This window comes from Petaurus breviceps, unplaced genomic scaffold (assembly GCF_028583685.1).
Source record: "Petaurus breviceps papuanus isolate PSGF00001 unplaced genomic scaffold, PetGlider_PUasm1.0 98, whole genome shotgun sequence".
NCBI classification, from domain to species: domain Eukaryota; kingdom Metazoa; phylum Chordata; class Mammalia; order Diprotodontia; family Petauridae; genus Petaurus; species Petaurus breviceps.
The window spans coordinates 18,722,914-18,739,200 of NW_027187460.1; the positions used below are offsets into that span (position 1 = coordinate 18,722,914).

The 16,287-nt window shown below is 38.2% G+C and overlaps 1 protein-coding gene across 1 annotated transcript in view; it reads left to right on the forward strand.

Moving 5' to 3' along the window:
- Positions 1-16,287, forward strand: part of KCNQ3 (potassium voltage-gated channel subfamily Q member 3) — a 479,966-nt gene that overhangs the window by 414,778 nt on the left and 48,901 nt on the right. Inside the window, 2 exon segments of the mRNA XM_069081355.1 lie at positions 2,657-2,751; positions 12,327-12,353. Of these exon segments, the coding sequence (XP_068937456.1) occupies positions 2,657-2,751; positions 12,327-12,353 (122 nt within the window).

A 16,287-nucleotide genomic window follows, 5' to 3' on the forward strand; every position in this document is an offset into this window, starting at 1 on the left:
AGATAGATAGATAGATAGATAGATAGATAGATAGATAGATAGATAGACAGATAAATACTTATTTACTAAGTGTTTACTATGTGCCAGGCCCTGCGGATGTGCTAGAAATACAAAGACAAGAAAACATTACAGTCCCTACTTTCCAAGAGCTTACAATTCTAATAAGAGAAGAGATCTGGGAAAAGGGGAAAGAGAAAGGAAAGGGAAGCTGGAAGGGAAGGAGGATGTCAGCATGAGGACAAGGCAGTCAGAGTGACATTAGAGCAGATCAGAGACTGAGCTGGAAGTAAAATGAGTAGTTCCTGAAGACAGATGTTCCAGATAGCAAACAGAATAGGCTTAAGGCTAGAAGAGTCTGTCCAAAACTGGCACTCTGACATTTAGAAATGAAAAGGATAAATTAGGTCAATTATAGAGTCCTTCTACCATAGCTTATCCTCCAACTTCATTCCTTTGACCTGGGCTTAGTCTCATTTTATGTGAGAAGTTTACTTTAGTATTAAGAAAATGTTTTCCAAATATAATAAAAACCATTTTCTCGTAAGTGGAATTCTCATCCTCTTTCCATATGAAATTCAGCTGAACCTGTGAAGTGTTGGGAAATGTTGCAGACATATGAAAGATTTTAACATCCCAACAGACTTTGGAGAAAAAATGTGGCTGTCCCACAACCCCAGTGTGATGTGAAAAGAGTTTCTTACATTTCCACCAGGGGGTGCTCCTTCCTTTGAAAGCAATTATGGGGTAGAGAATGGCATAAAATCTTTGGAAAGCATTTCTATCATAATTTGGGTAAGGAAAAAGCAGAAAGTGGAACTTGATTATATTTAATCTTCTAGTAATCATGTTAACACATACCTCATTTCTCCCTCTCTGAGTTATTTTAGAGCTCTAACCATCACTAGGCTGGGTCAAGCTTTGTTTAAGAATCACAATCTATTAAGTAATCAAGTAAGAAGCATTTGTTATGGAACATTTAACAAGCATAGAATGTTTAAACTAGAAGCAATCTCAAAGATAATCTACTCTAACCCTAACATGCACAGAAGGGGAAACAGGCCCTGAGGGCTGAAGGACTTGCCTGAGGTTATATAAATAGTTAAGTGCCAAGTGAAGTGACATATTATGCAGAGAGGACTATGATTTGGATTTAGGAATAGCTGGCTTCGTGTCCTATCTATAGTGCTAGCTCTGGGACCACAGTAAAGTCATTCCATTGTTTATTGCCTCCAAGGCAGAGATGTCAAACACCGAAGGCAGAAGCCTCCCCACAACCCAGCTGAACTAGATTAAAATGTGATTTGGAAATATTTAAGAAAATAAACAAAAATACAATAAATAAAACACAGATACTATCAATTTGTGGTTTTTTAACATCAATATGCTATCCATAGTGATCTTTATGTATGATTTAGGGGCCCTTATTTCTACTTGAGTTTGACCCCACTGGTTTCAGGATATATATGACCTATATGAATGGTTATTCTGTATTGCTAAAAGAAGTTTCCACATTGAGAGTTCCCCACACTGATGAAAAAATAAAGCATGGAATTAAAATTTTAGAATTGGAATGGTCTTTCAAGTTCATTATGTCCAAACCCATCAATTTACAAATGAGGAAAATGAGGCAAACTGAGGCACAAAAGGTTGTGACTTGCCCTAGGTTATGCAAGTTATAGGGTTTAAAACTGGTTTCTATGACTCCAACTCTGGTATTCTTTCTGCTGCACCATGTTGAGAGGCCATTCCATATAAAGTTTAAGGAAAGGAACTACAGATGAGGCTTAGTCTAGAGAAGAAGAGATTAGAGGAGACATGAGAACTACATTCAAATATTTAAAGGGCTGCTAGGTGTCATTGTGGATAGATTACTGGTCTTAGAATCAGGAAGACTCATCTTCCAGAGTTCAAATCTGGTCTCAGACACTTACTAGTTGCATGACTCCAGGCAAGTCACTTATCCCTGTTTACCTCAGTTCCTCATCTGTAAAATGAGCTGGAGGAGGAAATGGCAACGTACTCTAGTATCTTTGCCAAGAAAATCTCAAATGGGGTCACAAAGAGTCAGACATGACTGAAACAACCAAACAATAACAGTAAAAGAACAACACAGAGAAGAAGTATTAAGTTTGTTCCGCTTTGTACTAGAGAGCAGACCAAGGAATCATGGGTAGAAGTTTCAATTGTGAATGTTTATATTTCAGCTTATTATAAGAAGTCAACAAGCATTTGTTAAGTATTTATAATGTGACAGGTGACGTATGGAGCACTGGAGATACAAAGAAAAGTTAATAGGAGGGCCCTTGCCCTCCTTGAAGGGGGATATAACAGAGAAACAATTATGTACACACAAGATTATATATATATATATATATATGTACATATATGTATATTGTGAAATAACAAACTAAAGGTTCAAGCTGTCCAAAAGTGGAATGGCTTGCCTCTGAAAGGAGTAACTTCCGTCCAGTTAGATGTCTTCAAGTGCAAGCTAGATGGTCATTTGTGGGAAAGGAGAAGAGAAGCAAAGGATCATCTCTAAGGTGTCTATTACATAGCAGACACTTGTGTTGAGTTCTTTGCAAATATGAACTCATTTAATCCTCCCTTCAGAAACTCACTTGCTCTCCCTCCTTCTCCCTATTTTCTTTCTCAGGCTGCCTGGAGGTATTATGCAACTAATCCCAACAGGATTGATCTCGTGGCTACCTGGAGATTTTATGAATCCATCGTTTCTTTTCCATATTTCAGGCAAGTGGCATTTATTTCCCCCTTGAATTTACAGTATGTGACACATCTTTCTGATGCTTATGGATTTTGTTTTGATTCATGGTTTAACCAGCTTCCTTTTGGCATTTCATTAAATGTGTATTGATCTCTGAATGGCTGAGAAGGTTAGAAAAAGGTTTAAATATAACAGTGGCACCAGCACCAGGTGGAGAAAAGTGGCAATTGCCATTCCATAAAAACAACATTTATATGGTGCTTTAAGTTTTGAAAAGTGCTTCAAAAAATACTCTCTCATTTTGTCGTCAAAATAAGGTTATTTTGATATAGATGCTATTTTTATACCTATTTTTACAGATGAGGAAACTAAGGCAAACAGAGGTTGACTTGATTGCCCTGGACATGTCTCACCTGCCCTGACTCTACCTCACCCCTCTTAACTGTGTTTTTCAGCCACAACCCTGTTCCTCCCATCCAGCCTTTTTCACTTATTCTAAAGGTGCCTCACTACTCTTGGCCATGTTTCATCAGGTTTGATGACACCTCACCTGCTCCAATTATGTTTAATCCATCCTCACTATGACTTTTCCACCTTGGTTATATATCAACCACTCTGACCTCACCTCCATCAAATTTGATCCTGCCCTCCTTGCTCCCCATCATTTTGGTCTCTGGGATAAATTAGGAATAGGAAAAAAAGATGGAGGAGGAAATGGAAATATTATCAAACTAGTTATAATTTGAGTCCCACAGAAGTAGAGGAGTTGAGTCAAAGCCACCATCTATATATAAGAGGGGAAATCCACTTCCTTACTTTGACCAGGATGGAATGTGGGTGAATAGTTCATTCATTTCCTTTGTCAGAAAGCATTGTCCTAAATTTGTATTTGAATCTTTAATTAATCAGAATTCTAGAGTTGGAAGGGACTTTAAAGTTCATAAAATTATAGTCACACCTACTCTAACCCTTGAAAATGAAGAATGGAGTGAGTCCAAAAGTCCAATTTCTGTCCTCTATAAAGAAAGGCATTGGGAGGAGTTTCATACTCTACCCTTCAGCCCTCCAATCAAACAAATAAATCTGGCAAGCCCTGATTTGTAGCATTAACCAATTTCCAAAGTGTAAGTACTCACACTGAAAATTTAACATTTGTCTCTCCCACCAACTCCAGTACACCCCTGGCTCCATGGGCAACTCATACTCTTTTCTGATCTTACAATTCTTGGATGGTATTTTTGCACCACTTTTGGCATGCAACTTCACACTGACCATACGTGTGTCCATTGTTTGCTGCATTATGGGTGACTAATTCTTTTTAGACTATGGTATTTTGCTTCACAGTCATATACTGTAGCATCTCAGGAAAATATTAAAAAGTGGTTTAAAAAATAGCCTTTGTTTCAGAAAGAATCTTGTGGTTATTGAAAGTTCCATACCGTTTCTGAAATGCAATCCAGGCTAATTTCTTCCTCCTATTATTTGCTAGGCCTAGTTCACTGTTCATTCTTGGCATCTGTATAAGATAAATGTGCTGATGAACCAGTCTCAATGCAAGAGCAGCTCTGTAGAGATGATGTTGTCCTCCAGAGGTTCCTGTTTGTAGGTTACGTTGTCTGAATTGAAGCAATACCCAAAACTTTGCATAGTCTCCTAAAGAAGATCCACAATCACTTTAAAGGTTTTTGGCCTCACTGTCCACATAGAAAAATACAAGTAACTGAAGAAGGCCTGTGGTTAAGACTATGATATACAGTTAGATGGATAGCCCAAAGAACTGGCATGTTGATCCTTACTGATAGGTATTAAATAACAATTTTAATAATCAAGTCTGATCTCAATCACTATTATAATTGACATAACTAATATCAATGATAACTGCTCAAGAATATCTTGTTAAGTAGTGAGTTTCCTACAGGGATGTTCTGGAGCCAGCTCTAACCAGCTTTTGAGAGCCGACATTTAAATTTCCAGTGCAAGTATTCATACCTCGAAGTTAGAGATAACTACAAATCAAGATCTGATTTATTATTTTATTGATTGTCAAGGTTTAAGAAATGTAAGTAATGCAGATTAAATTTTAAAATGTATATGCATATTCCCCCCCCCCCCGCCCCAAATCTGGCTTTTAAACATTTACTAGCGCAGGTTTTGTATTCCTCAATACCCATTGCTTGAGCCCAACAGAAGTGCAGCAGAAGGTTCAGGAAATTAAATCATCACCAGAGTGGAGGCTTGGTGATGAAGACAAACAACAATAGTAAAAGCATTCATATAGAGTTTTAAGGTTTGCAAAGCACTTTACATCCATTGTCTCATTTGAGGCTTACAGCCACCCCTGGCTTCCTGTCACAGAAGGTATTCAAATAGATCCTCAATGATCATTTCTTACCAATGACATACTTCAAGTTGAGATGTAAGTAGATGACTTTTACAAACTCTTCAACCTCTGAGATTCTCTCAGCTAGAATCCTCATGTCTAGAATTCTCTGGTTTTGTTATATGTTCCATTAAAATCTAAGTATTTCCAATCCACCATACATTGTTGGTTTTTGAAGGAACAGTATTTCTTCAAAGCCACTTTCATTACACCAATTTCCTGCTCAAGAGATTACAATGCTTCTTATCATTTCAAATCAAAAGTTTTCTTTCTAGTATACAGTCAGGTGTATTGAAACACCTCTAAAATAAGAGAGTTGTATAGATATGACCTTGTATCCCTTTCATTCCTATTAGTCTATGGTCTATTGTCATCAATCTCAATACCAGAGAGCCAAGTTAACTGGCTTCAATTTTGCCTCAGAAAGTGTGTGTGCCTTTCAGCCTTCCTGTCTTTTTATGTTACATTCGCAATCACAAAATCTCTGAGTTAGAAGAACCCATAAAATAACAACAGAATCAGATAATAAGAATGTGGTAAATTCCATGAACTCCTAAGTCCTGGCAAAGGGCGCATTATATGTTTGTGTCTCTATGTTTATGAATTTGTCTATATACATATATGTATGTATGTATATATGGCTATTTGCAAATGTGTATATGTGTGTTTAATTGAAACTATCTTCCTAACAGTGAGAAGCTCAGTAGTAATACATTGTGCTAGAGAAGGGTACTTTGAGATTAGAAATATCTTTGAAGTCAGTATAGAGTACATTTTTTAAAGGAGAAAAGAAGGTCCCTACCATTTTCACTTAGCAGTTATATTGTGGCAAAAAAGTCCATTGGGGAAAGGATTTCACTGAATTCCATCATTCCATTGTTATTGTCAAGGAAGAGGCTGAAGATAACATATGGATGTGTCTTTATATTTCTGAAGAGCCTCTGAAAGGTACCAACTTGAACATTTTCCCTGGAAGTGGCTCCTTTTCCCAACTAATTGGAGTCAATTACCAACTTGAAAGTAGACATATCTATGGGGCCATTGGGACACTGTGTATTTTGTCAGCATTGTTTTATTAGGCTTTTAGAAGATAAGAGGTGAAGAGGAATAGAGGTTAACCTATTCAGAACTTGAATGGACCTTAGAGCACAGAATATAGGATGAGGATGCTATATCTGGAAGGCATCTAACATAGATTGTTAAGGTATAGAATATAGAATGTTAGAGTTTGAAGAGATCTTAGAATGTAGAATGTCAGAATATAGAATATAGAGTGTTGGAACTAGAAAAGACCTCCAAACATAGATGTTAGTTCTGGGAGGGGTCTTAGAATACAGAATATAGAATGCCAAAACTGGAAGAGATCTTAGCACTGAGAATTTTAGATCAAGTACAGAATTTTATAGAAAGTAGGAGAGGATGATCAATAGAATGTTATAGCTAGGGAGGCCTTAGGACAGAGAATTACTGGATAGGACCATAGAACATAGAATTCTAGGGTAGGAGCAGGGGAAGAGGGAAGCAGAAATATGCCCTTTGCAGGGATGTGTAATTTACTTCTTGCTGGACTGAAACTGTTCCCTGAACTCTGGCTAATCTAGCAACCCCAAAGAGCATTTAGCACTATGTATGGTGCATGGTAAGTACTTAATAAATGTTTTAAATATATTTCTATTTATTTTGTTAAGCATTTCCCAATTATATTTTAAAACATTTTAGTATTTGTTTTTTTTTTTTTTTTTTTTGCTTTTTGGAGGGCAATCTGGGGTTAAATGACTTGCCCAAGGTCACAGGCTAGTTTTTGTGTTAAGTGTCTGAGGCCACACCCAAACTCAGGTCCTCCTGACTACAGGGCTGGTGCTCTACTTACTGCACCACCTAGCCACCCCTTAGCATTTGTTTTTTTTTAATTTTGAGTTCCAATTTTCCTCTCTTCCTCCCACCTCTTGAGAAGATAAACAATATAATACCAACTATACTTATGAAGTAATGCAAAAAAATTTTTTCACATTATCATGTTGCAAAAGAAAACACACACACACACACACAAACCCACAAGAAAAATAAAGGAAATAAAGTATGCTTCAGTCTGCACTCAGAGTTCCTCAGTTCTCTCTCTGGAGGTGGACAGAATTTTTCATAGTGAGTTCTTTAGTACTGTCTTGGATCATTGTCTTGATCAGAGTAAGCAAACCTTTTCCAGCTGATTATCATTATAATATTGTCATAGTGTTCTCCTGGTTCTGCTCCCTTCACTTTTTATCAGTTCATATAAGACTTCCAAGTTTTTCTGAAATCATCCTGCTCATCATTTCTTATAGCACAACAGTACTCCATCACAATCATATACTACAACTTGTTCAGCCATTCCCCAACTGATGGATAGCCTTTCTATTTCCAATTCTTTGCCACCATGAAAAGAGCTGCTATAAATATTTTTGTACCAATAGGTCCTTTTCTCTTTTCATCTATCTCTTTGGGATATACACCTAGTAGCGGTATTGTTGGGTTAAAGGGTATGCACAGTTTTATAGCCCTTTGGGCAGAGGTCACTAAATGTTTACTGACTATTTGACAAAGGGCAAAGACTTGACCCAGGCTATTATCTTGAATTGGAATATAGAGAAAAGAACAGTTAAGGACAGACTGAGGGCTGTAACCAAGCAGAAGACACACAAATTCACCCCAAGTCAAAAGCTAATTTCTACAGACTTGTCTCTGCCACAGCCTCCTGATCAATTGTACATGCTGAGAGCTAATTTTTGACTGACTGATGCTTGCTTCTTCTCTCTCGTTGTCCCTATATGCTTAGAGCACAGGCCCTTAAAAAGAAAATACGCTGATTTACTATAAGAAAACTGGGATCCCAATTTCACTAGTTCCTAGCTGTGTCACTTTGAGCAAGTCATGGGACTTGGGACATGGGAACACATGTGATCACAGAGTCATACACTTAGAACTGAAAAGGACCACTTCCTCAATTTCCCCAACTATAAAGTAGGTATAGTAATACTCATATTTGTGAAGATCAAATGCAATGATGCATGTAATATATTTTGTAATAATTAAGTACTCTCTAAGAGGAAGCATGGAGTAGTAGTAGACAGCTGACTTCAGAGTCAAGAATGCCCAGGTACAATTGTGCCTCTTATGCATAATGGCCAGGCCACCTGGACAAGTCTCTTACTTTCTCAGTGCCCCTGGAAATTCTCTAAGACTATATGCTTTGGGATAATAGTCAATATGGATTTGTAGTGGAAATTTCTTCTAGGAATTCTTTATTCTAGTGAAATAAAAGGCAAAGACCTAGTCCAAACAATGTGCTACACAAATGTAAGTTGTTATGCTAGAGAGAGCACAGCATCACGAAAAGAGAATTAAATTTGGAGTTAGAAAACTTACTAAGACTTTCTTTTTCTGCATGACCTTAGTCAAGTCACTTAACCTACATGGGCCTCAGGTTTCTCATCTATAAAAGGAAGGGAATAGATGAGCTGATCTCTAGGCCCCTTCCACTTTGAAACCATATGTGTCTATAACCCTATGAACTGGAAGGGATCTTAGAATGTAGAATGTAGGCTGGTAAAGTTTGGGAAGGAGATTCAGGGATCATATGGATAACCTCTCATCTAACATCTGAGAGACCTGAAGCCCTGACAGTGAAAGTCACTTGCCTAAGGTCACTATCCTGCTAGAGGTAGAGACTAGGTACAATCTGGCTTTGTACCCCAGTCTGTGTGATGATACTGTTCTTGTGGTAATAATAATAGCATTTATCTGGTGCTTTTAGGGTTTGCAAAGTGCTTTATAAATATTGTCTCATTATCAGTTTATCCTGTGAATCTAGGAAACAGGAGGAAGCAGCACAGGGTTATTATAGGTTGACCCTACTCAAAACCATTATTATGATCAGCTCAAATCTAGGTTCTCTGACTACAGCCATAGGGTTTATAAAGCAGTCAATAGGCTATGTGAGGACTGAATTCATTGCTTTGGTCTTATGAGTGTCTGAGTATCCTGTTCTAAATACCAGTCAGTCTGGCCAAAGCAGCCCCCCTCCACCAAATCCTGATCCCTATAATCATTGAAAGTTTCATCACCATTTCATCACTTTATGAGTCCCCAGTTACCAAAGCACATGCGTGAAAAAGAAAGAAATCATGAACAAGGAAGAATGCTGAGATTAAGGGGCAAAGGCCAGGAGTCATGTGTTAAAAGGGAATCTGGGAAAATCTGCTCTGCTCTGACTAAAATAGATAGAGAAGCTGTCTTTCTCTTGGAAGGGAATTAGCTGATTCCTAAAGTCTTTTGTAGTTCTAAATCCTATGGCCTACCCTCATTTCGCCTGGAGAAGAGATTTGGTTGGGGGTAAGGGGATTTGGGGTGGGGGAGGAGGAGCAGTGAGGACAATAGCTCTTTTCAGAAATTTCAAAGGCTCTCACATAGAAGAACTCACAGACTGGTTTTGTGCAAATCCACAGGTTCCCTCCCTCTGTCTTTTTCTTATTCTTTCCTTCTTTCCTCTCTAGCCCTTCCCTATGTCCATCCCTCCATTCCTTCCTTCCTTCCCCCTCCCTTCCTTGTTTTCTTCCTTCCTTCCTCCCTTTTCTCCATTTCTTCCTTTCTCTCTTCCTCCCTCCCTCCTTTTTCTCCCTCTCTTCTCTCCTATCTTCCTTCCCTTCTCCTTTCCTCTTTCTCATTTTTATTTCTTCTCTCCCTTTCTTTCTCTTTTCCCTCTGTACTTCCCTCTTCAGTCTTCCTTCCCTTTCTCTCTCTCTCTTGCTTCCTTTCTTTCATTCATTTCTCTCTTCCCTTCTTCCTCTCTTCCTTCCTTTACTCTATCTTCTCTCTTCCCATGCATCTTTAAAAATAACGCAAGAGGATGTTTTGCTTTGAATGACATCAGCATCTCTGGTCGTCAAGTTCTCATAGCCTTCATCAATAGAATGTGCAGTGACACTTTTGCCTTCTACTTCTAACATCTTTGACCTTATACAGTAATCATTGCATCAAACAATGAATGTTTGATGCTGGGAAGAATCACTGACTGACTCATACCTTTGGATATACGCACATTGCTAGGCCAGTGTTCTTTTTTCCTTACCCTTGCCTGGTTCAAAAGGTTTTGGAGAACGAAAAGATATGAAAGCATTTCACAGTTCTATCTATTTCATTCTGAGCATCCAGATATTATCTTATGACACAAAGTTGAAAAACTAGAGCTTGTCTATGCCCATTTGGTCATTTTAGAGATGAGGAAACTGAGGCCCAGACTGAAGCAAATTGTCTCTCCCAAAGTCACAGACACAAATGCCTTTCCCCAAAGATTTTTCTTCTACTCTTCTGCCTGTCTAATCTGTGGATAATAGTACACTTCAACATTTTCAAATCTGCTATGCACTCGATATGCCTAAGAAAAGTTCAATGACTTTCCTGGTGTAACACAGCTAATTTCTAAGTCAGGACTTGAATTCAGGTCTTCCTGAATCTCAGTCCTGTCCAGCACTCTGTCCACTGCTCCACTCAACTTCCCTCTGAACTTCTCAGCACACAAGCTATCCCTCTGAATATCTAAAGGGCTGTCATGTGGAAGAGGCCTTTGAGTAGTTCTGCTTGGCCTGACGGAAAAGTAAGAGAAATGGATGGAAGTCTGAAGAGGACATATTTTAGCTTATAGGAAGGAAATGTTTTTGACCAATCAGAGCTCTCTAAAGCAGGATTAATGTTCTAGACAAATAGTTTGTTATCAGTAGTGATCTTTGTTGGATAAACACCTCAATACAACTCAAGGAATACTTACTAAGTGTCCATCATGTGTAAGTCACTGGGCAAACTGCTAGAACTACAAAGACAAAAAGAAAATTCTACTTACCTGCAAGGAGTTTGCATTCTCCTGGAAAGGTATGGTCTATATGCAGATAAGACATGGGGGAATGTAAATGTTATCTTCAAGTGTATTAAGTGATCTCATGTGAAATTATAATAACTGCCATTTACAAAGAAGGCTGATGATAAAGGTTTATTTGTTTTTTTAAGATAAATTCCAGAATATGACCTGAAGTCAGTCTAGATTCAGACCAATACATAATACAAGGATCAAAAGGCATTTCTTTCTTTCTTTTGGTGGCCTTATAGTCCTCACAATTCAGGGCATGTGCAAAACCAAGATAATGTCATCCAAAAGTCTTTCTTTGCCTTCCCATCTTCTTCATCAGTGAGTCAAATAAACATGTTAAGCACCTTGTATATGCCAGACACCTTGCTAAGTGCTAGGCATAGAAAGAAAAGCAGAATACAGAATTCCTGCCTTTAATGAGCTCACAAATGGTGGAGGGGTGTCAAAATGCAAACTACCACGTATATACTAGATGCATACAATGTACATGGTAGCCGGATAGCATAGTGAACAGAGAGTATAAGGCTTGGTGTTGGCAACACCTGAGATCAAATCCTGCCTCAGACAAGTATCTGAGTTTACTAGCTGTTTGATACTGGACAAGTCAGCTTAACTTATGCCTGCCTTAGTTTCCTCATCTGTAAAATAGAGATAATAATAGTACCTACTTTCCTGGGTAGTTGTAAAGATCAAATGATATAATATTTGTAAAGCACTTTTCAAAGCTTCAAATGTTCATAATTGTTAGCTATTATTAAATTCAGGTAAGCTCAGAGGGAAGAGAGGAAGAGACTAGGGAAAGCCTCATGCTTTTCCCTATCTCATCATCTTCCAGGCTTCCCTGCCTCCCCTTCTTTCTTCCCTTTGATGAAGAAAGCAACATTAAGGAAAAAAAAATATTCAGAAAAGCAGTGTGGTATAGTGGAAAGGGTTTTGGATTTAAAACTGGGCAAGACCTGAGTTCAGATTCCTGCTCAGATACTCCCTGGTTAATATGACACTAAGCAAGTCATTTATCCTTTCTAAGCCTCATTTTCCTCATCTGTGTAATGGCCTTAAAAATGCTTGTACTTCATATGATTTTATGAAAAAGTACTATAGAAATTTGAGTTAGGGCTCTGCTCCTACATCAAACTGTCTTTCATACCTTTACCTTATTACATTCAACACATTTTCCTTTCCCTATTCCTGTTTTCAGTTTTCCAATCTTCTGACAGAAACCCTATAGTCTTTTCTGAAAGGGAGGTAGGGGAGGGGAAGGTCTCAGCAATGGGAGATGTCCTAACACATGCTCACCTTTTCTTTCCCTCTTCCTTTCCTTACAGAAAAGACCAGTTGGAGGGAGCAGCCAGGTAGGTGTTCCTTGTTGTTCAATTTCTTCAAGTCAACAAGCACTTACTAAGCACCTACTGTATACCAGGCACTATGCTAAATATTGGGCATACAAAGAAAGACAAAAGACAGTCCCTGCTCTCAAGAAGCTCTCAGTCTAATGGGGAGACAACACGCAAACAACTAGACAGGACAAATTATAGATAATTTCAGGTGGAAAGCACTACCATTGAGGAGAATCATGAAAGGTTTGCTTCCTCCCTCCCTTTCTGCTTCCTTCCTTCCTTCCTTCCTTCCTTCCTCCCTTCCTCCTTGCCTTCCTCCCTTCCTTCTTCCCTTCCTCCCTCCCTCCCTCCTTTCCTTCCTTTCCTTCCTTCCTTCCTTTCTTCCTTCCTTCCTTCCTTCCTTCCTTCCTCCTTTCCTTCTTTTCCTTCCTTCCTTCCTTCCTTCCTTCCTTCCTTCCTTCCTTCCTTCCTTCCTTCCTTCCTTCCTTCTTTCCTTCCTTCCTTCTTTCCTTCCTTCCATGACATCAGGGCCCCAAGTCACCCAGATTCTGCCTATAGGCTAGCAATTTTGTAGCCAAAGGGATTTCAGTTGTTCATATGGAATTGTTAGCTAGCAAATTTTCCTGGGTTCAGTGCTTACTCATTTTGTGTTAGCTCCCCTTGTGTTATAAAATGTCAATTAGTAAGCTATATTTAGAAGGAAATTTAGGAACGTTTTGTTTCCTTGTACAATACTTTTTTTTTTTATTCGGGGTTCCCAGAGTGTGAAATAAACACATTCATAATACAAATTGTTTATATAAACATATATATATATATATTTCTACACATCAAGTAATTAAAATTATATGTATGAATATGTGAAGAATCTATGATTCTGTTGAAATAGGGAACTCCCTATGCAGGAATTCCCTCTAACAATACAGATGGTAACCTGTTACTAACTCAATAAGTCCTAAGGTATGTTAAGTAACATTCTTGGTGTTATGTAGCTAATAAGTATCAGAAGCAGGATTTGAATCCAGCCTTCCTTATTCCAAACAATGTGCTATATACTATGACATATCACCTTTAATAACACTGGGTAAATTTCTAAGTGATTCTCTACAAATAACTATCTTTTAAATATTAAATCAAATTATGAAGTCCTTCTTTATCCTTCAGTGCGGGATGCCCCCAGAATCTTTATTAGGCATAAATGGATTTATAGTATGGCACTCAAAGCACTCATTTTCTTGATGGGAAAATATTCACATCTTCAGATACCAGGCTTGTGTCAGGAAATAGCCTCAGTCCCAGGCTCCTTGAAGTTACACATACTCACCACAAAGATTTCATAACTAGCTAGACAGATAAAGAATTCATTGTGCACTTACAGTATGACTGGAAAGTAACTAGGAAAGAATACTTTAAATAGGTAACCCTTCCATACTCAAGATAAGCCAATCAACACAAACAAAGGTGGGAAGGGTAACAGAAAGCAAGACTCAAATTCCAATCACAAGTCTTTCACTAATATCCCATTCTCTCAATCTTATTACACCTAAGGAGTGGCAGATAATGGAGCCACAAATCTGTCTAGCCATGGACTTTTTAAAACAACTAGTTTTTGAGGGATTACAAAGACACCAATATTTTTATAGAGCTGTTCTTTAAAAGAAACTATATATCACTTTTTGGCAGAGTTCCCTTTACTGGCTTCAGGAAACAATATGACAGACTCTAGCAACATGATATTTTAAATATTCTATGGAAAGCTAATAATGACTTGCAATGGGCAGAAACTGTTGATGCTTTATTAGGCATGAATGGAATTATAGCTGATTTTGAAGGAACCAGAAGGAACATGTCTAAGTATAAAGTTAGGCCATATAACTAATCAACCACAACTAATTAAAGTAAGGAGAGACACCCATATTGAATTTCAAGAATTTTTTAATTCCTATGATATTGGTTTCACAAACCATAAGTTCAGTATGAGTCAGTTGGGTGCCCTGGAAACCCCCAAAGCTAATATAATCTTAGGTTTCAAGTACAGTCTTCAGAATGAAGGACAAAATGAATTTGCCATACTCTATTCAGACCACCTTTGGAATACTTTGTTCTAAGCATCAGATTTTAGGAAGGGCAATGTACAGATGAACAGAGTCAAAAAGAGAATTAAACATGATCCTAGGTCCTGTCATATGAGATTCAATTGAATGAAGTAGGGAGTGTCTCATCCAAGGAAGAGAACCTAAGGGGGAAATGAACATTTTCCTCAAATATTTAAGAATTATAAAGTGGGGGTGGCTAGGTGGTGCAGTGAGTAAAGCGCCGGCCCTAGAGTCAGGGGGGCCTGAGTTCGATTCTGGCCTCAGACACTTAACACCCACACAAAAACTAGCCGTGTAACCTTGGGCAAGTTACTTAACCCCAAATGCCCTCCAAAAGGCAAAAAAAAATAATTATAAAGTGGAAGAGGAAGTTGATTTGTTTTGTTTGGTCCCAGAGAGCAGAACTAGGAGGGACATGCAAAAAGCCAAATCTAGGTTTAAAGAAAGCAAAAGATTATTTCCTGGCAATTAGAACTAATCAAAAGTGGAGTGGGTTGTCTCTAAAGTCATGATTCTCTTATATTGTAGTTATCACTTGACAGGAAGTAATAGAGGGGTTTGGCACTCAAGTATGTTGCTGATGTTGTTGTTTAGTTGTTTAAGTCATGTCTGACTCTTCATGACCCTATTTGAGGTAGACTGAGCAGATGTTATCTTTAACTTTCCAATGAGGAAACAGGTTTAGGGAGACTAGGATTGGCCACAGACCACATGGTGTGTGGGCCATAACTGGAATCCATGCCTTCTGACTCGAAGGCCTGTGTTCTTTCCACCATCTTTAGTCACATTTGGAGAGCCAGTGAAAACATTAGAGGACTAGTAACATCTTTGAATAGCTTTCCAATGAAAAGTTCTATTTCTTTCTGATTTAATTTTCCAAAGATACAAATTGAAACATCTCTCTAGCAAGGACCATTGTCTCAACAAAGACATGGAACTATTCAAGATTACTTTGTAATTAGATCCTCTGGGTAGTTTAGTTTCCAAATTTCCTTGGATGGAGTCCATAATGACCCACCATATAATAAGCTCTGATCTGTAGCAAAGAGTATAATGCAGGATTGAATAGTGTGAAATCCGACCCAAGCTTTATGTCCACCCTGCACAATCTGGATGATGGATATCCAGTTGTTTCTTTCCTAGACACTGAATGCTTGACATCCAGTAAGGGAAATTCCAGGCTAGGGCTGAACAAAGAACAATCCACCCTCAGCCAAATCCTCATTTATTTAAGGTGCTTATTACTCCACACTGGATTAGCAGCTTGGCTAATGTCTAATTAAAGCTGAACTAGATATATTTAAAGCAATTTCTGAGAGTTTTTTAAATAATAGCTAGCATTTATTCTTGATAAAAGTTAGCACTCTGGGGTTTGAAAAGTACTTTACAAATAACTTATTCTATCCTCATAACAACCCTAGGAAGTAGGGACTATTATTATCTCCATTGTACAGATGAGGAAACTGAGACACAGGTTAAGAAACTTGCCGACAGTCACAAAGCTATTAAGTGTCTGAAGCTGGGTTTGAAATGAGGTCTTCCTGACTCTAGGTCTAGTGTTTCATTTACTGCATCACCTAGTTGCCCTTTATTCTGCTTCAGTAACTTAAAAGATCCATGATTTCACCTTGATGGGCACTCCTTCCTCTAATGTAGATCACAATCTGTCCACATCTTAATGGTTTCATGAACCTATGACCAAAAAACTCCTGGTGGCTAAACCTCTCCACACTTACCTGGTCTTATCCAATCACAAGGCCTGTATTTAACACAGACACACACAAAACTAGACGTCACCTCTTCAAGGTCATCAGGTCTAATCCCCTTATTTAAAGATGAAGATACTGAGGCCC